This window comes from Mauremys reevesii, linkage group 6 (genome assembly GCF_016161935.1).
Source record: "Mauremys reevesii isolate NIE-2019 linkage group 6, ASM1616193v1, whole genome shotgun sequence".
Taxonomy (NCBI): domain Eukaryota; kingdom Metazoa; phylum Chordata; order Testudines; family Geoemydidae; genus Mauremys; species Mauremys reevesii.
The window spans coordinates 4,896,317-4,916,693 of NC_052628.1; the positions used below are offsets into that span (position 1 = coordinate 4,896,317).

General features: G+C 43.1%; 1 protein-coding gene and 1 long non-coding RNA gene across 4 annotated transcripts in view; one reads left to right on the forward strand and one right to left on the reverse strand.

Annotated features, from left to right (window-relative positions):
* Positions 1-6: 6 nt before the first annotated feature.
* Positions 7-20,377, forward strand: part of DCAF12 (DDB1 and CUL4 associated factor 12) — a 33,204-nt gene continuing 12,833 nt past the window's right edge. Inside the window, exons 1-4 of one of the 2 annotated variants that reach the window (XM_039543634.1) lie at positions 7-271; positions 1,937-2,191; positions 13,540-13,746; positions 15,679-15,739. In XM_039543634.1, the coding sequence (XP_039399568.1) occupies positions 191-271; positions 1,937-2,191; positions 13,540-13,746; positions 15,679-15,739 (604 nt within the window). In that variant the 5' untranslated portion in view covers positions 7-190. Of the gene's footprint in view, positions 272-1,306; positions 1,450-1,936; positions 2,192-13,539; positions 13,747-15,678; positions 15,740-20,377 lie in introns of those variants that run through there. The other variant, XM_039543636.1, reaches the window with a different exon arrangement.
* The window catches only part of LOC120407719, a 50,285-nt gene continuing 31,883 nt past the window's right edge, over positions 1,976-20,377 (reverse strand). For both annotated transcript variants that reach the window (XR_005600205.1, XR_005600206.1), the window contains exons 3-6: positions 19,009-19,178; positions 16,533-17,071; positions 4,390-4,485; positions 1,976-2,092 (exon numbers count right to left, since the gene is read on the reverse strand). This is a non-coding gene — a long non-coding RNA (uncharacterized LOC120407719). The remainder of the gene's footprint in view (positions 2,093-4,389; positions 4,486-16,532; positions 17,072-19,008; positions 19,179-20,377) is intronic.

Genomic DNA, 20,377 nt, shown 5'->3' on the forward strand with positions numbered 1-20,377 from the left:
CGCGCGGCGGGAGCTCTGCCGTAAACTTGTCGTTGGGGCGTAAAATGCCGTGAAGCCCGGCCGGCTGGGCCTGCGGGCGGTGAGAGTGACCGGCCCCGGCTCCCCCGCACTTATATGCCCCGTCCCCTGGCGGCCGCCTCCCCCTCCTGCTCCATGTGGGGCCCGGGCCTCGGTGTCTCCCCCGCCTACTATGGCCAGGAAAACAGTTAGCAGGAAGCGGAAAGCGGCGGCTGCCACTGCGGCGGCGCCCGGAGGGCTCCGGGGGGAGCAGGTAACGGGGGAAGGGGCGCGGCCGGGGGGAGGCAGGTGACGGGGAGGGGGCAGGGACCGGGAGGAGGCAGGTGACGGGGAGGGGGCAGGGACCGGGGGAAGGGCCGCGGCCGGGGGGAGGCAGGGACCGGGGAGGGGGGAGCAGGGACCGGGGGAAGGGCCGCGGCCGGGGAACCCTGCAAGGGCTCAGCTCATGGAGGCGTGAAGCGGCTTTGCCTGCGGAGCAGGTAATCGAGGCCTCCCAGAAACCGGGGGACGCTGCGCGGGGAGAGCTGGGGCAGGTAACTCCGGGAGAGGGGGGAAGGTCCGAGGTCGGTGCTCGGGTAGGAGGGAAAGGGCAGGGCCTAGGTCACTGCCAGCGGGGGAAGGGCCGGGTCAGCCCCGGGGGGAGGGCTGCAGAGGGTGCAGGTAACGGGCGGGAGCCCGGGGTGGGTGTCGGCTCTGGGGAAAGGGGAGGGGGAGCTCGGGGACGGATCCGTGGCGGTGGGGCGGGCTGACGGGGCCGGGACGGACAGGAGTCTATTCCCCCCCGCCCCCGGGCCGGTGGAGGCTCGAGGGGAGACTAGGTAGGTAATGGGGGGAACAGATACCGGGGGCGGGCGCTAATCGACCCCGCGGCTCAGGTCTGGTAACGGGGGGAGTCGGGGTGGGGAGTAACCGAGGGGATGAGCCAGTTCCGTCCCGGCCGACCAGCCTCCTGCCGCTCGCTCGGCTGCCGCCCCCGGGGGCTTTGTCCGCCCAGGCCTGGGCCCTGGGTCACCTGGCACCTGCCATCCGCCCCCGGAGAGAGGCTGGCACCTGGCTAGCCTGCTGCGCGGGGTGCCAGAGGGGAGCCGTAGTGTCAGCTGGCTGGGCTGTCGGGGCGGGCCCCAGGGGAACAGGGGGCCGGGGGGCCCCATCCCCAGCTCCACCTCCCGGCTGCTCCCGAGCAGGGCTCCGGCTGCTGCCCGTGTTTTGGTTCGATCGTTCGAATCCTGTAACCGACTCGCACTCCGGGGTCTGGGAGGGAGGGGGGCGGGCGGGCGCTGCAGCTCCTGTGTAGGAAACTTACTAGTCTGGGTCCTGATAAACCCACCCGTCCCTCCTCTTCAGTCACTGGCAGGCCAGTAGTGCTAGATGCTCCGGAGTGATTGTAAACGGAGTGGGAGGAGGTGCTTTGGAGCTCAGGTTACTACCCAGGTCGGTATTGAACCAGGCAGTGCACTTTTAAAAACCTCTCCTCCTTTGTGTTTGAATAAGGAAGCTATTTGCTGGAACACTTCCCCCCACACCCAAGCTTTCTGGGTTTGATACGTTTCTGTCAAAACTGACATAATTAGACCTATCATTAAACTATCTTGACCTGGGATACTTTCAACTGTTTGAATGTGCTTTGGGATTTCCTGTTGCTCATAGGCATCTTTTAAATTTCATTGAAACAGCAGCACGCTGCAGTCAGAATTGGTGTACAACATCCCTGCGGTGATAGTTGCCTGACAAATATGTATTTTAAAAGTATTAATATGGCTGAAGTTTATGCTGGGATGGGTTTAACCCTCTTGTATAGTATTTTAGGGTAGGTTACAAGATTTCATTTGTTCATTGATAACTTCCTCTTTAATACAGAACCATACGTTATTTAAAATCTACTGTGACTACAGCATTGAATTTTGATTGTCATTCACAGTATGGCTGGGATCACTCAGCTCACAAAAGGAAAAGACTCCCCCCAGTAAAAAAGTCTCTGGTGTACTATCTGAAAGGCAGAGAGGTTCGGCTGCAGAATGAATCCAGCTACCACCGTTTGTTGCATGGATATGCAGCACAGCAACTTCCCAGTCTCCTGAAAGAGAGAGAATTTCATCTTGGAACCCTTAATAAAGTTTTTGCGTCTCAATGGTTGAACCACCGACAAGTGGTGTGTGGGACAAAATGCAACACAGTAAGTGTGACTTATTTGTTTTTTCCTCTGATAATTACAATTACTATTTTTATGCCTGGCCTATGTGTAGATCCAGCCTCTCTCCTTTCTATCAGAGAAGTTTACTACTTTTCTTGTTGGAAAGACGATGGCACAGTTGAGTCTTGGTTTTTGTCATGAGGATGGCAAGATTTGATCATTATTGGCTTTTATGGAAGGTAGCTGTCGAGGTGTAGACTGGTTTAGTAACTAAGGCTAATAATAAAATAAGGCTCCATTTCTCATTACTCATTCTTGTACATGTTGCTCTCTGTGTACCATATTCTGTATGTGCTTTTAAAAGGGTACTATGAAGATAAAAATCATACACCTAAATGCCAAATTTTCTCAATTTTATGGTCCTAAATTGCTAAACTCAATTTTAAATATCAATTTTTTACCATTTTGGTTCACTTTTGTTAATGTCATTTCATTTGGGCATTTGAACTAGATTAATTTGCTTCTGGGGAAGCTAAACATTTTCAGGTTTTTAGTGCAGCAGTATTTGGATTTCAAACACCTCGTAGAATATTAAAGTGAATGTTTTAAATAAATAAAAACATAAACATTTCTATTTCTGTTGGATGAAATCCTGGCTCCACTGAAGTCATTGCAAAAGTCCATTGACTAAAATGGGGCCAGGATTGCACATATCAAGCTACATGAAGCTTGATAGAGAAATAAATGTTGGCCTTACGCTAAGTTGAGGAGACTCACGAAAAGAGAGTATGTGCTGGAGCAAACTGATAAATGACACAGCACCAAGTCACCTAGACTACATGGTATATGAGAAGCTGATTTAACTCTTTTGGCTTAAAACATTTTGCAAAATGTGAGGAAATTGCATTTAGCTCTAATAAACTGGTAGAAATGGTATTTTCTCATTTAATTTTTTCTTTAAAAGTATAACTGTGCTGTTGTAGTGATGGCTACAACAGAAATGGCTGAATTTAGAAAACTTGGCATGTAATATCTCTTAATGAGAACTATTGCCTAGCTATATAAATTAAAATAGCTACATAATTAAAACAACTCTTGAGCAGAGTCTAACATCTTGTCCTCTCTCCACTTAAATTCTTCCTGCTCTGGGACTGCTGCTGGGACAGTTTACCATGAGGGAGACTTAGCGAAACACAATAAATGCTTAAAAAATATTTTTGTCCTTGCATGACAATTGTAGGCCTTATGGGGCTGCAGCGGTTTTTGCTTCATTCTGCTCTTTTTATCTGTACATTACAAAGGTACAAATGGGCTGCTACCTTGTTAAGAGAGTCTTGTGGAAAACTTGCTAAAGCTGAGGAGTAAAAGTGGGGAACTAACCTTGCTGTTATGCCCTCATCTCAGTGAGGTGTAAAAGCCAGAGACTAATGGGGGCTATTTAAATGTCGATATGAAGCACAGGCAATATCCTTTTATTAAAAGAGAAAAAGCAAAAGGTGGAAGGCAACATTGCTTCTTCATGACTGTGAAAGCTTAAGGAAATGCAAAAATGCAGGTTCTTATAGCCGTTCTAGCTTGTTCACTTTATGGTGCATATTTAATAGGGTTTTAAACCACACATTTAATTAGAAAATCAGGGCTAGAAAATCTTCCATGCACTATAGCCATGTGCACTAACAATAGGAAAGTTAACTGATTCCCACAAAGAGCTAAATTGTGCTATATTAGATGTAAATCTGGAATAATTCATTAGCTTCTGTTGAGTTGCATGTAGTCCACACTAATGTAAAGGATTTAGCTCATAGTATTTACTTTAATGAAAACTTTAACATCACATCAACAGTTTTTTGCATTTGTTATGTAAGCTGCCTTTGGCTAGATCATAACAAAATTAAAATTACTTTTCATCATAAAATTAAAATGTATTGACACAATGTTAGCTGTGGCTTTGTTTTTGATGAATCTGCCGTGCGTGTGGTTGGTCACTTCATAAGCCAATGTAAGGAAGATGGACAGCTATATCAGTTGCTACAGCTTCTATCAGATACAGAAGTAACTTTTTGTTTGAGTCTCTGGGTCCTTAATTTTTTCCTATAAATATCCCAGTACATATTCTTGCACAGAGGTGGGCAAACTGTGGCCTGCGGGACCGTCCTTCCTGGCCCTTGAGCTCCCGGACGGGGAGGCTAGCCCCCATCCCCTCCCTTGCTGTCCCCTCTCCCCCCGCAGCCTCAGCTCACCATGCTCTGAAGTGCCATGTTCATCTGATCATAGTGATGAATATCACACTCACCGCATACACATTAAAAGCTGTTAGCGGATACCTGTTTAAAGATCTGACGCACAAAATAGAAGAAAACAAAAATCTGTATCAGAATATGTTTCAGAACACAAGGAAGTATTAAAAAGTTAAAAAAAACAAAAAACAAAACACTCAACTTCATCCTTTTCTCCTATATGTGCTGCAAATGGTGTGACTCAGTTATTAAATATAAATATTTATAGGCTAATAGTTCTAAGTCTACAACAGTAAAACTGTTTGTTCAAATGAAAAGTTTTATTTGAAGAGTGGAGATGTATTGCTTTCTTAAACTCAGAGGTGCCATTGTGTTTTGCATTCTGTTTCAGTTCTGCAGCAAACCACATTGATTTCCATTAATCAAAGCATTAATCTACTGAATACTTATTTCCCCCTTCCTTCTGTCCACCAAAATAAACCCCAATATTTACCCAGAAAAATATTTTTTTCACTGATTTTTTTTTCACCTGTTTTTGTTGTTATGGTAATAAATGCAGATACGTTCTTGGGAAATAAATAAAACAGAAAATGAAGGGCCCTAACAATGCCGTGCTGAAGTATCTATTGGGTTTCCGGGAAACGGGGCGGGCAAAGCCCGCCCCATGCTAACGGATCCCCCCCAGCCTAAGGGGAGGTTCCACAGGGCCTCAGAAACCCACTAATTGCAGGGGACAACTAATAAAAGAACAGGGACAGGAGTGCGGTCAAAGGGTCATAAGAAGGGAGCCTGATGAAGTAGCTGCTACCTTGCCTGCTCACAAACAGCCTTCCAGTATGCAAGCCACACCATGTCTGTGTGTAACTGTAGCCTGCCAGCCACACTTGGGTTACACTCTAGCTCCAACCAGTCTTGATTAGACTGCAGGGTGATCCCAATATGCCCCATCTTAGATTTTCCCACAGAAATGTCTGTCCTGTACTGCCCAGCCCTCTCTTGGACAATACAAATTATATTAGGTCCACTATTTCTTTAAAAGAATAATATGTACACAACTTGTCACACCAAATGGAGTTACCCAGACACTTCAATTTAAACACAATGGATTAGATAAAACAAAGCAAGTTTATCAACTACAAAGATTTTAAGTGAGTACAAGTAATGAGGCATTAAAGTGTAAAAAAAAAAAAAAAATTACAAGAAAAATAAAGACGACATTTACTAATATTTAACTTAACAAACTATTTCAGATTCAAGCAAAGTTTCTTAACATATGCCTTCAGCAGTCTTACTGACCAAACCCTGTAGGTCAGAGCCCTTTCTCCCACAGTTGAACAGATGTTTCCTTTGTCACTTCAGGCGCAGTGAATGCAGCGGGCAGGGAGAGAGAGAAGGGTCCCTTGGGGTGTGTTCTCCTTTTTCTAGTTTCAGTCCACTTCTTGAAAAACATTTCCAACTGTGTACCAGGAGACAAAGTCTGTGGAAGGATGGTCACTGCTGCTTTTTTTTCTCACCTGTTTGAGCTTTCTTTGTTTCCCTTCCTACTTGATGACTCTGTTTACTGCTTGAATGCAAATGAAGTAGAGCACATACTCCTTTGTTTCAGACAGAATTGTTTGCCAGCTTCTGTTTGGGAAGGGCTGTGGGGTTTGATATGTGTTGTTAATGCCATACGGGGGTATCTTGTATCTTCAGTGTTGCCACTCATTTTTACCAGAACAGTGAGCAGCAAATAATGAGTTTTCAAATGATACCTCACAAGGCATACTTTGTACAAAAACTATTACAGTAGTGTGTAGGGTGTGAACAAAGGGCTGCATTCTGTCACAAGCCCTCTCCCTTGATTGGGGTCTCTAGTGCCACTGCAGTACACACAACCAAATAGAGCTAGCAACTGCTCCTCACCCCCAAACTGAGAGACCTTTACATGTCTGTCAAAGGATGTTTTAAGGCCCATATAACAGTATCTAAATACCAATGGTTGGTACCAGATATTTAGGCAGAGGAGCAGGGATGGATATCATTGCAAACAGACTAGAGAGAGAAACTTCAGTGCTGTGTGGGAGATGACTAGATTTGGTGCTTGGAAACAACATTGTGGCACCCTAAAGGGGGCTGGAATGTCTGAACTTCAGTGCGTTTGAGGGGCCTCGCTCTTTAATCTTCATAGCTCTGGGGAAAGGTCTTTTTACTAAACCGCAACCCCCAAAATGAGTTGATCACTCTGCAACTTCAGGTTCAAAACATCTACCAGAACATACAGTGTCCTTGTTTGTAGTAAAAGTTGAGGGGACCTCCTGTTGCTCAAACTGGAAAATATTAGAGCTATGATGTCACTCCACTTACCTAATGGACTTGCTTGTCAGTTGCTTCCTGTCTAGCAGAGGGAGGCAGCACTCCTTGCTCTTAGATTTCTTCTTTCGCCCTGTCAGGACTGATAGCTAAGTTTGGGCTCAGAACCTCAAGTTTTCCTTTTATTGGCTGTTGTTTCTGACATGGCTTTTCAAAGGGATGAGTGGTTTGCTTGCTAATGCCAATTAGACAGCCTTTCTCCCCCGCCATGTGATTATTGTGTTGTGTTCAGAGGCTCAGCAGTCCCGCTGCAAGTCACCAGCCTTGTTTGTGTTTGAATATTTATGGCCTAAGCAGGAGGCTGTATGTCAGCACCGGGCCCAGTCTCCTTTGCACTTAAGGAGATCAGCAGACTAGTCCCATGTGATCAGTCCTGGGTTTGTGCCAGAGCTGACCAGGTGGTGATCAAAGGTAAGAGCACTTTTTCTTCCTCTTAAATGACAAGACAATCATGAGGAACACAATGGCTCCTGACATTGCAGCACTTTGCTACTAGAGAGTGTCCATGGTAATTCTCCCTCTTGTCTGGATGCAGGCTCTGATAGCCCCTGAGAGAAAGCATGGCTTAATATTTCCTTTGCAAGCCAATGTACTTTCCACTCTACCTCTTAGGGTATGTCTGTGCTGTAATTAAACACCCATGGCTGGTCCATGTTGGCTGACTCGGGCTTGTAGGATTCGGGGGCTACAGGACTATTTCATTGTGGGGTATACATTTGGACTGAGACCTTCCGCCCCTCCCCCCTCTCCCCCGTAGGGTCCCGAACATCTACACTGCAGTTAAACATCTCCAGAGTCTGAGTCCTGCGAGCCTGAGTCATCTGACACAGACCGGCAGTGGGTGCTTAATTGCAGTGTAGACATACCCTGTGTGTCTGAAATGGAGGATATAGGAGTAGGGTGTTCTTCCCTGGTATCAGGGTTTCAGTCTCTTCTCTTGTAAGGCTACATTTAAAGTTTGTAACCCTGAAGGTGCAGCCTCCTGAACAGACTAAATCTGACTTGGTGCAAATGAGCTTCTAAAGGAGACCTGTTCTTTCAGTTGCATGTTGATAAATAGGTGACTATTTTTTTTGGTTCCCATAAGTAGTTGCTGTTCTGCCACCTGCTGCGTGATGGCATTCATGTGCGTTAATATTTTTCTTCAAATTCTGTTTTGGCATTTCTCGGGAGATATGTGCTGGGGTGTCAAAATTGATGCCCATTGGTAGGTTCAGTCTCTTCCCTCTGAATCCTTTGCAATCTGTTTAAAAATATTAACTGTCTTGACAGCCACTTGGAATTAAACACAATGGGAGAGGCACATGAGAAACTGACAAACTAGGCTTCAGCGAGCAGCAAATAGAACAATAACCCTCTTTTCTCATTGACAAGCATCACCCCAACCTGAAAACAGTTTGTAATTAAAATTGCTGAGTGTCTTAGGGAAACCATCTTGGTGTAATGTGACATTTGGTCTCTGGTACTAAGGGCTAGTGTTCAAGTTTGCAAGTAGGCTTATACTCTGCTGTCGTAATTTCTATCTTGGTTCTTATTGTGCTCATCACATGGCATAGAACCGATGGCCTCTTTCTGCCCACTTGTTAGCGTCTCAAACAAATGTTCCTGTTCTACACTGCCCCTTATGCATGAACTGATCCATAAGGCCACTACCCTCTCTTCACATCTATCCCTTAAGAAGCACCCGTACTGTGATACTGATAAGTGGGTTTTATGCTGGAGGTACTGAGATTTATGCTTATTCCAATCTCTTTTGTGAGGGAGTCCTACCAGTTTGAGAGCTTGAACTTTTCATGAAGAAATATTACTGTTTAAAGAGTGAAGGCTAATGCATAACCTACTGTAACCCACTTTCCATTCTGGTTTGACAAACTTGCTGTCAACTCTCAGTGACCTTAATTTTCAGCAAGACAGTCCTGGTCAACAATAAACTCAAATGCTGACATAAATAACCAAAATACAGTTTAGTTTATACAGAAGTAGCAATGTTACTTCCTGCAAGAGTTTGAAAGAATTGCTATGCAAAAGGAGTACAGTATAATGTGCTTATTTCTCACACAAGAAAAGTCAGCATGCAGGCACAAACCTGGTACCGTATAAATTTAAGTTTGTGCCCACTTATGGCGTTTATAGAAAGTACACTAACTAAGAACATAAGAACGTCCGTACCAGGTCAGACCAAAGGTCCATCTAGCCCAGTATCTGTCTACCGACAGTGGCCAATACCAGGTGCCCCAGAGGGAGGAACCCTAACACAGGCAATGAAATGATCATCTCTCTCCTCCATCCATCCATCCCTCCCTCTGACAGAGGAGGGCTAGGGACACCACCCATCATCCTGGCTAATGGCTTATGGACTTGGCGGGGTTTAATTTATTTTCCCCCTTTCTTTTTATACAGTAGTATAGTCCTCCCCTCCTTCACCTCCTCCTCAGGTAAGAGTTAAGGCGTGAAGAACTGAAAAAGAAAAAAAGAAGAATTTTTTTTTTTTTTGTTTTAAACCTGCTGCCTTTTTTTTTTTTCTGACCTTTCTTGTATTATGGGTATTAAAAAGTAAATTTCTTTTCTTTCATCCTTTCACTTTTTCTCATCATTTATATATATATACTATCCTTTCCTGTCTTCTCTTCTTCCTCTCTCTTCTCTTTCTCCTCTCTCTTCTCTCTCTAATCTCTCCTCCTCTTCTCCTCTCTAAACTTTTCTTTTTTTTTTTTCTGAACCTTTTCTAGAGGGTCACACATCTTATTGAGGATATAGTTCAGCCAGCATAAGCAATGAGAGCAGCATATTAAGATCTTGCCTGTGGTGCATACGCAGCTGCAGTATGCCAGAGAAATTTCTTCAGCAGTAAATGAGCTCTGCAGTTTGTAGTCAGTGGAAATCAGACTTCCCCATTTTTCTGTTTTCATCAAAATCAATAGTTTTGCCTATTGATGCATAGAGCATTCCCTGGAATTTTGGAATTTGTCAGATGGAGTATTCTAAATGTATCATGTTGCAGACAGAGAAATGCCATTGAGTTTGTAGGACTTTGTTTTGCCCAGCCAAACATTTTTCGGTTACAAAAGATAAAATGGGGCATGCAAGTCATGTGGCTGTGTGTACTGTACTGATGAGTTTGGCTTTCCTCCTTGCAGTAAAGAACCAAGATGGAACTGACAGAAGAACTTGTAAACTGATTAAAGTACTTTATTATGAGAGGAAGGATGGATTGTGTGGTAAAAGCACTGGCCTGTGTCTCTGGAGATTTTGGTTCAACTTCAGTCTCTGCCAAAGGCTTAACTGTGTGACCTTCAAGCAACTCACTTAATTGCTGTCTGCCTCAATTCTCCCACTGCAAAGTGGAGATAATTCTTTTGTATGGTCTAGTTTGATTGTAAGCTCTGTGAGGGAGGAACTGTCTCCCAAGTGCATGTATATCACCTAGTACAATGGGGCCCTGATTGCTGCTCGGGTTTGTAGGTGCTACTGTAATACAAATTCTAAAGAATACATAAGGTAGTAATCAAAGAAGGTACAATGAGAGGGGTCAAATGTAGCCGTAGCCATAGCTAGAGCACTGCAAATCTGCACATATCCACAGACCATGTTTGTGGATCACGGATCGAATGCGGATAGAAATTTTGTATCCGTGCAGGGCTTTAACCGTAGTATCCATAAGCTAAAAGGGTGTGGCTGTGGCAACTGCAAGTCCCAGCATTCTATGTTTACATTGACCCAGGCATTCTCTTCTTGATCCTTGAGCAGCGTAGACATCACAGCCTATACCTCTGATTCAGAATCATAGAAGCTAGAGATGGAAAAGGTCTGTTTGGTCATCCAGTTGGTTTCTGTGCTAGTACAAGATTGTTCCCCACTGGCCAGCTTGAGTCTGCTCCATTTGATACAAATTAGGTGTGATCCTTTGGTTCCTGGTTCTTGCCAAAGCATTCTTTTGTCCAGTTAAAGCTTAGATGCCATGTTAGTGCATACTGACAATTGATACAAATCACTCTTTGCTGCTAGTTAATACATTTATGAAAGAAGTTAAAGAATAAACAAATCTACATAACTAACCATTCAGATATAGGCAGCTATCCAGTGCTTAGCATGTGAGCATAAGCTTGCCCCATGAGTTGTGTGTTTTGAGCGCAGACCAGGATGAAAGTTCCACCCAAAGGTGAGTTATTGAGGGAGGAGTTCTCATTCTCACTTGAGATGGGGAGGTGAGAAAGGAAAACCCCTAGGGTTTTGTAGTGTAGTCATTCCAGAACTTTCGTAACCATCACAGAGACCAGACTGCTATAAACACCTGGAAGAGCATTTGCATCCATATTTCTGTTTTCAGTCACAGTGATGTCCTGGGTTTGTTTGGGACATTTAGCAAATGATGGGGAATAGGGTATTTCTGACTTAAGGTTTAGATGCCATAACTTGCTGGGTTTAAAAAAAACGATTGAATTTAAAGCAGCCAAATATTTCACACTTCTGAATGCATGAATTGATAACAGGATCATGGTTTCTGCCTTTCTGCTTCTTGCACTGTTGGACAGCATGGCAGCTGTCTTACTGGCTGTGTTAAAGCCAGTTCAATAGACATGTCAGTGGCTGCGTTTAGCCTCCTGTTAGTTCCTTCCAGTCCTACGCTTCTGTGATTCTTACTAGATCATGAGCAAATGTAGTGAAACCAGAAAGACCTGTAGGCAATCGATAGTGCAAATTGAAAATCGGCCACCGCTTCCCCTTTTTCACACCTGCTGCCCCATGATGGTCTCGGTTACCGTGCTAAACTCAAGCTATTCTGGTTATTTTATTCTTTGCCTTAATTATTTTTAGATCATTCAAAAATGTTAGGCACCTCACGGAAACAGTCCCTGCCTCTAAGAGCTTATAGTCTACATACAATTTAGGTCCAAATCCTTAACACAGCTAAATATCTGTTATAATTGCAGTGGAATTTAAGAAAACAGTGACATGCAGTAGAAGTAAGGGATTTCATCTGCAATCTGTTGGGGAGGGAGAAAGAGAACCGGAAACATAGAACAGGACTGACAAAACAGGCTGGCACAGAAGGAGGGTAGAGTACTGTCTCAGGCTCATAGCATGAGCAACAAATTGAAACTTAAAATGTGCTAGTTCGGTTGCTTGCTGTAGGTGAATGCTATTAAGCATGGAAGACCAAAAAAATTAAAGCAGAGGATTGGGTGTCAATGAACCTTGACATTGTTTGTCCGAGTCCCCTTTTATGTGGGTCTCCAGTTTCTCAACCCTCTTGTAGATATTTGGCGGAACCCTAATGGTTTTGCATTAGTGTCAGTTTTTTAGACTTTCACCTACAGTGTCAAATGCCTGCCCTGGGTGCCCGATGCAGCTTGTATGATGTATTGATGTGATACATCTGGCATATTCAGATTCTACAGAATCAAAGGTTTTATTTTTTAAAGACGTTTCGAACACACACAGTTGTGAAGAAAACCTTCGAAACATTAACCAGGTGTAACTAATGCAATGCTGTTTTCCTCAGTCTGCAGACATTGACTCAATTAATCTGAGTGGAGTGAACTGCCCTGTCTCTCATTAATCCCACTAGAATGCTAGCCTCCAAGCCTAGTGATGGCACTTGCACATGGTTGCACTACTTATTTAATTGCTGATGGGTGAAATAAAGAAGAGAAATAAAGAGGGTGGGAACTGGGAGTTCCTGCTGGAAGAAAGTAGGACACTAATGAGAGGGGGGAGACAATACTTTGGGGGAAGGGAAGAAATAGTCATAATCCTAAGGAGAGTGGTGCTGAATGTGACCATAAATACTGAACAAGATGCGATGTTCAGATACTCTGTAAAGGCTGTATTCTACTTTGATTTCTGTGCAAAGCTCCCATCGGTAACAGTGGGAACGCCGTTGTGTATTGAAAGTAGTATGCAGTCCTAGACTCTCATATCATAAATAAAAATGGACTTCATCCCACTCCACAGTGCAGATGGGACTTCTCTGGCTTACACAGATGTGTAGATGTGTGGGATAGCAACTGTAAGATCTACAATTATATTAAATGTTATGGGTTTAACTCAATGTTTATCATCTGATGCTTATTAGGGAATGGAAAATAATTATTAGTTTTCTGAGGCAACTGACAAAGAAATGATATGTAAATATAAACTGCATTCTAAGCACCAGAAACTCTTGTGCTGACCCCATTATAGAAGTATCTGGCAAAGTGAAAATTTCACAACATTTTCCCTGGTCTTTTCCTGTTTCATTAATTCAGCTTCTTAAAAGCCTTTGATACTAAGGGTATGTTAAGAGAAGTGCTACAAGTGTGATTAAAAGGGACAGTTAACTTGGGCTTGCAGGACTCCGGCTAAGGGGCTGTTGAATTGCAGTGTAGATGTTCAGGCAGGCTGCATCCCAAGAGCTGCAAGTCTACTCTGCAATTCAACAGCCTTTTAGCCTGAGCCAGTTGGCATATGGACCAGGTGCGAGTGTCTAATTGCAGTGTAGACCCTAAGTGTACTATCTTTGGATTTAAAGAAACAGTCAACTTACCACTTTTGTCTTGAGTGCTGGATTTCTGTTCTTACAGGTAACACTTAAGAAGTTACCTTAAAATCCCCTGCTAAAAATTTAACTCGTAGCATTTCTTTGAACATAATTTTTTGTGGCTTAGCTTTGAATTTAAGCACAATTATGAGAATTGACAATGCCATAACTCTGATAGAGAGTGGATCAAGTGACCTGCCATTTTGTTTCTCTTCAAACTTATGATGTGAATTTGGTTCAATGGCTCTGTCTCTACAACTTCATGTACATCTGTCTTTCAGCTGTTTGTGGTAGATGTCCAGACTGGTCAAATTACGAAGATTCCTATTCTGAAAGACCGAGAACCTGATATGGTAAACCAGCAGGGCTGTGGGATTCATGCAATTGAGCTAAACCCTTCGAGGACGCTTTTGGCTACAGGAGGAGACAATCCAAATAGCCTTGCGATTTATCGTCTGCCTACGCTTGATCCTGTCTGTGTGGGAGATGTAAGTTAACATATATTGGCAAGGTACAGAGTCATTCAGCAGGTCAGGGGTGGGCAAACTACGGGCCATGGGCTGGATCCAGCTCCTCAGGACCTTGGATCCGGCCTGCGGGATTGCCAGCCCCGTGGTGCTGTGCCGCTCCCAGAAGTAGCCAGCACCACGTCCTTGTGGCCCCTGGAGGATGCGGGGGGCAGAGGGCTCTGCATGCTGCTCTCACCTGTGGGTTCCACACCCAAAGCTCCCATTGGCTGTGGTTCCCCGTTCTGGGTAAGCAGTGCCGGGTCGCACCCCGAGCCCCCTGCTGCACCCCGAGCCCCCTGCTGCACCCCGAACTCCTGCCCTGAGCCCCCTTCCTGCACCCCGAACCCCTCCTGCACCCCAGCCTCCTGCCATGAGCCCCCTCCTGCACACCACCCTCCCTTCCGCACCTCAACCCCCTGCCCCAGCCCTACATTCATGGCCCTGCATGCAATTTCCCCACCCAGATGTGGCCCTCGGGCCAAAAAGCTTGCCCACCGCTGCAGTAGGTATTACAGTGAAGAATGCAGAATTGAAGTGTCAGGGTGAACGCACTGGAGATATGGACACACATCCCTGTTTAATGTGGTCTGTGCACATCTTTAAAAATATTCCTTTTAGTCTGGAAGAGTGAACAGGCAAACAGTACAAGGGATGAGTCAACTCTGCTGATCCTGGGGTTTTGATTCTGTCCTTAATGAGCAATGTAGAAAGAGCTTCTTTGTAAGCCACATCCCCCAACAGACCCAGTTTGGAGACAAGTGTTACCCTTCGGTTAGAAATTAGCAACATCCTAAGTTGCTAATGGAAAACTTACACACACAGTAAACTGAGGCATAAACCGGGATGTTTAGCATAAAAACTATATTGTGAGATGATACTGTGTGGGGTCAATGCATCGTTCTATAAGCCAATGTGACTTGCGCATGGATTCTGAGGACAGAATTGGGCTCTGAGGGTTAGTTCGAGCTCTGTAGCTCTTGCCTGCATATGATGTAAACTGTACCAGGCTCCATTTAAAATAAAAAAAATCTTATGACCTTTTAAAAAAAGTTTCTTAAAGTTAAAGGGAGTGTTTTCTTGGAAGCTTTGTTCTTGGGCAGGACCTTCACATGAGCATCAATGAGTCACAGCAGCTGAGGTCATAATGTCTGTGGTAGCTGTTTTAGGGTGATAACCAACTGCAGAGTAGCCTGACTTCTAAGGTTTATAGGACATCACTTCCTAGTCAATTACATAGTACTGTGACTCAACCTCTCTTACGCAGAATTACTCTCACTGAAATGAAAAGAGCGTCAGGCCCACAGTTCTCTGTGAACAGACTACAGTGGCATCCCTTGAATTATCTAGCTTTACTATATGAGTAACTATTGTGTATGGGACACCCATATTTCCAGCCTGACCTATTTTTCCAGAGCTGCAGTGTCATGGAATGTAAATACATAACTATTTTTAATAGCTTCTTAATATAAAATTTAGAACATGATTGATTACATCAATAGTAGTGGTGTGTATGAGAAAATACACAGGAAATGTGATTGTTTTTCAAAAGTAAAGGCTGCACCTCTCTAAGTGCAACAGATGATTCTTCAAACTTAAATTTTGGGACTGAATGAAGTTTAATCTTCATGAGGCTTCTTTACTCACCACTGATGTTAAAGAGCCACTGTCTATTTGAAATCTATTTCAAAAAGTAAGTTAAAAGTAGTTTCAGGTAATAAACTAAAATGTACAAGTTTTGTGGTGTTGCCATCACAATTGTCTATTTTAATAGGCTTTCCTTTTGTTGCTGTACCTTGAACAGGGAGCTTTTTTTGTAAACTGTACAGCTAGTTTCGCATTTGCTAGCAGTTGGTATGTAAAATATACGCACTGATAAATCTGACAGGCTGATTTGTCCTTTTTTCTCTTCAGGATGGACACAAAGACTGGATATTTTCTATTGCCTGGATCAGTGATACTATGGCTGTTTCTGGTAAGTTTATCTTCACATAAGCCTTTTAGAGAGTGATTGTTTGGAGTCTTTCCTTCAGTCACAGACATTAAAGTGCTACTGGGTAAGTACATGATGTCTGACGTGGTGATCAGAGTACCAGGAAGATGTATTTGATGGAGGAACAATGGAGGACAATTTTTTTTCATGATGCTTTCAATTTGAAACCTGTGAAACAGGCACAATCTACACTTGAAATATAATCATGGTAGCACTAAGCTGTCTGATATAGCTAGGAGCATCCTTTTTCTAATGCATTTTGTTTGTAGTGTGGATGGTCCAACATGGCTGTAGAACTGCTAAACTGGCCACACTACAAACAAAAAGCCTTATTAGAACATGGGCACCTCTAACCATGAGAGCAACAAAGAGTCCTGTGGCACCTTAAAGACTAACAGATATATTAGAGCATAAGCTTTCATGGGTGAATACCCGCTTCATCAGACGCAATCTCCAATACATCTGTGAGTCTTTAAGGTGCCACGGGACTCTTTGTTGCTTTTTACAGATCCAGACTAACACGGTTACCCCTCTGATACTTCTAACGATGAGAGATAGCCCTGGATTGACATGATTCAACCTGAAGTGTAGTTGGAGCCTAACTGTTGTGTGTGTAATTAAATGTGGATGGTGTCTCAACCAGGTCTGTATCTAAACTCTTTTTAGAGACAGCAAAAGTCTTTACATGCAATGAAATAATTAAATCATGTTTTAAAAAGAACCTCAAAATTCCACACCCATGTAGTTATACTGAGTGCCTTTAAATCCCACTAACCTAGTTCTTAGGTGCATCAGGAAGAGACTGTATCCCACTAGGGAAAGTTTCTGCATATCCGTGCTTATTGTAGAAGTTGTCACTGGAAAACTGAATAAAATAAAACAAATCTTGATTGTGGAGGTGGGAAGTCTCCAGGAACATGCTCTCTTCAACATTGAACAATGAGGCGCAGTACTTGATGTTGCTCCTTTAGTAGGTAAGGTTTAATACCAGTTAGTAAATGTCTTTGTAGTCATTAGATATTGGATACCATTCATCTGTATGTAAAGAGGGAGATTTGGGCTCGACTGTGGGTGCAGCTCCATCCAAAACCACCTGCAGCCTCAGTGGTGCTTTTAAAAGCTGCTTATTTTCAATCTTGAGTCAACTCTGAACAGCGTTGGTCTTGCAGGGAGACGAGTCCTGCTTTCGCATTTCTTTCTAGCTGATTATAGCTTTCCTTTACTATTGGTCTCAGCCTTCAGTGAGCCTAGATTTGGGGTAGTGGAGAGGAGAGTGTCCACAAAATGGGAAGCAAGCGTCTCAAGAAAAGCAAGCTAGTAAAGTTGGAGAAAAGAACATATATTACTGAGAACGTTTGGTGGAGAGAGAGAAGGGAACAGCAGAGCAACAAGAAACCTAGTACATGATTGTTTTACCCTGTGAACACTCAGGGGAGGCCTTTTTGTATCCTGCTCCAGAGAGTGCAGAGAGGGCTGGAGGGTTGACTTTCTGTGTCACTTTATCTAAACACCAGCAATAACGACCCAAGAGTCAACCTCCACCCAAATGTGTGGAGTGTTTTATTCAAGGAGTTCATAGACAAAACTAAATCTCTTTTGACCTAAAGCAGTTTTGAAGGAAGAAGAAGTCTCCCATTATAGGCAAACAATAGGCTCTTCCTTGGTAAGAGCTTCTGATAGGATGAATAATTCTCTAGATACTTATAAGCCTAGGGTGACAAATGGAATTCTCCCCTTGGCTTCAGGGCTTACCAGTTTAACAAGATACAGTGATGCATTTCTCTGTTACACTTTAAAAAGAAGCTGTTCTTTTTATTGCTATCAGGGTGTTTAGAAATTAATGGGGGTGCTATTGAATTTTAAATCTCCATAACAAACAAGATTATGCTCCATTTAAAAGCCATGACCGTATACATTGAGTGGTAGAACACTTGTATAATAAAATGTTATTGGGAAGCCCTTCATTGTGATTGTTGGTAATGAGCATTAGTTGGAGCTGGTGGAATTTATTTGATGGTAAAAGACAAAATATGTTGAGGCAATGATGTCATGCTGGGATACTGCCATGTCTGGATGACTCAGAGTCCAGTTTATACTTTAAAAATATGAAAGAGTGTGTACCAAAAGGCTATAATTTCGAGGGGTATTGATTCTTACTTGCTCTTTTCAGCTTCAAAGGGACACTTGCATGAACAGAGCCTTTTGTAAATCACACATTCACAGAGGGCACAGAAATCATGCAAATACACCCCATCCCCACACTGTGATCTTTGACATTTTTTTAAAAAAGGAAAACGTCTGCAAGTTTATAATACAAAAAGTTACTTAGTCAATTTTAAGGACGGAAGGGATTTTATTAAATTTACTTGTAAACTTCATTCCATGCAAACTGTGAAATTTCATACTTTGCCATTAATGCTCTTATGAATTTTCATAAACATTTACACTGCCCTACATGTGAACACCGTGCAGGAGTTGTTATCCATAATTGTAGAGGCAAGAAAGGAGAGGTACAGGTGGCAGAACTGAAGCATAGATGGAAGTGAGTTGTCCAAGGGCCAGAGTGACTGGGTCTCAGGGCTGGGATTAAGAACTCAGTTCCTTGCTCCCAGGCCTGTACTCACTGTGCTCCTCTAGTGTCAGCATGGACTAATTTAAATCAAGGTGACTTTAAATCATTGTTTAAATGAATATGTAAATTATCAAGTGGAAAGCCTCTATTTAAATCATCAGTTTTAATCAATTTTTCCATTTGTGCTTGTTTTCTAAAGAGAGGTGCATTCTCATTGGTTGGCATGACCATTAAAATATGTGGATTTCCAAGTCAATAGAGCCTTTATGCTAATTTGGTACATCTTTTTGCTACTTAGGAGGGTGCACTGTAATGTAATACATTTAGTTAAGCAATTGTATAGCTTAATATTAATTGTACATTTTTAGTAGGTACATTACTCCACCCATCAAGACTTAATTAATTAATTAATTTTTCCTGTCAAGGTTTGTTGCACACAGTTAAATTTCCTTGTCCTACACGGTGTCCAGCAATGTCTGCTCTGCTGGGGTGGGGCTGGTCATAATAATTGAACCATGTGAATGAATTGTGTGTTCTCCTCTTTTTTTCTTGTCGAGAAGTTATTGCATAAATAACTGAGCAACTTTTTCACCTGTGGAGTTTGGCTGGTCCTGATCACAAACTCATCCATAAGTTTTACTGGATGATGAAGAAAGTCTTTTTGATATAGGTAACTTACTGTGTGATGTAGTTGAATTGCAGCACTGCTGGTAACACCAGCAGTTGACTCTGAAGTTGCAGACATTGCAGATGATGGACATCCATAACCTTTTTACCATTTTGTTTTAGGGCCCAGCTTAGACGTTAAACACAAGTTACACTCTCAATGAGTGTTACTCAGTGCACTGCCTTAAAAAAAATTAGAAGGGTTATAAATGAAAGATTCCTCCTGCTGCAGCTGTTTGTACCACTGTTGAAATTATATAATTTATTCTAAACCCAGTTTTGTAGGGAAAATAATTAAATTGTAAGGATTATCTAAATCTATTTAAACACTTATCTCTAGCAATATACCAACCAGCTTGAAAAAACTTTTTTTAAACCTTAAAATTCATACATGCCTAATCACCTGGATCGATCGGTCTTCAGCTGTTGTTAAGACTGTGCCGATGTCAACACATGCGCCATTATTCTCGCATTCCTGCCTTCCTTCTCCACATTCATCCGGAACATTTAACGTCATCTTCTTGGAGGCCCACCAGGTGGTCTTTTCTGTTCTCTGGAGTACCACTCAGTAATGATTGCGGTGCACCTATTGTCCATGAACCATGCTACGTGGCCCGCCCATCGTATCTTTTATATCTGCTTTCCACGACAATATCTTTCACATCGCTGTGTTCTCTAATCATTTCATTTGGGATACAATCCAGAAGGGAAATTCCCAACATAGCTCGTTCCATTGTCCTTTCAGCTACCGACAGCCGCTGTTCTTCTCGCTTCGTTAGTGCTCACGTTTCACTGCCATGCAGCATGGCTGGCAGCACTGTTGAAGATATTTGTATGTGTGGTCTTGCTTTTTTGGTTTTTTGTTTTTTTTTCCCCTTTTGAGAATGTCCTTGATGGAATTAAATGCACTCCATCCTGTCCGAATCCTTTGGGAGAGTTCTCCGTTCATGTCTTGGCGCATATTAACTACTTGGCCCAAATATACATACTGTTCCACTTCAATTTCTTCTCCTTTACCACTATTCGGGCTTTTCGTAAGACATCTGCTCGCATGCGTTTCATTTTGCAATGGTTCATTTTCAGACTGACCTGACGGCTTTTCTTGTCGAGTCTTCATAGCATGCTCTGCAGTTGGTTGGTGCTTTCAGCAATTAGTACGATGTCATCCGCGAATCTGAGATGAGATAATCGTTCTCCATTTATATTAACACCACTCCTCCAGTTGATCTTGTTCATAACCATTTCAAGGCAGGCGGTAAATAGTTTCAGTGAAATTGTATCTCCTTGCTTTACACCTTTCTCGACTGGGATGCTGAGGGGAGTTTCAAGGCCTAGTAAAACTTTAAAAAAGGAAATATTCCTATATGGCTGTTCTACAATCT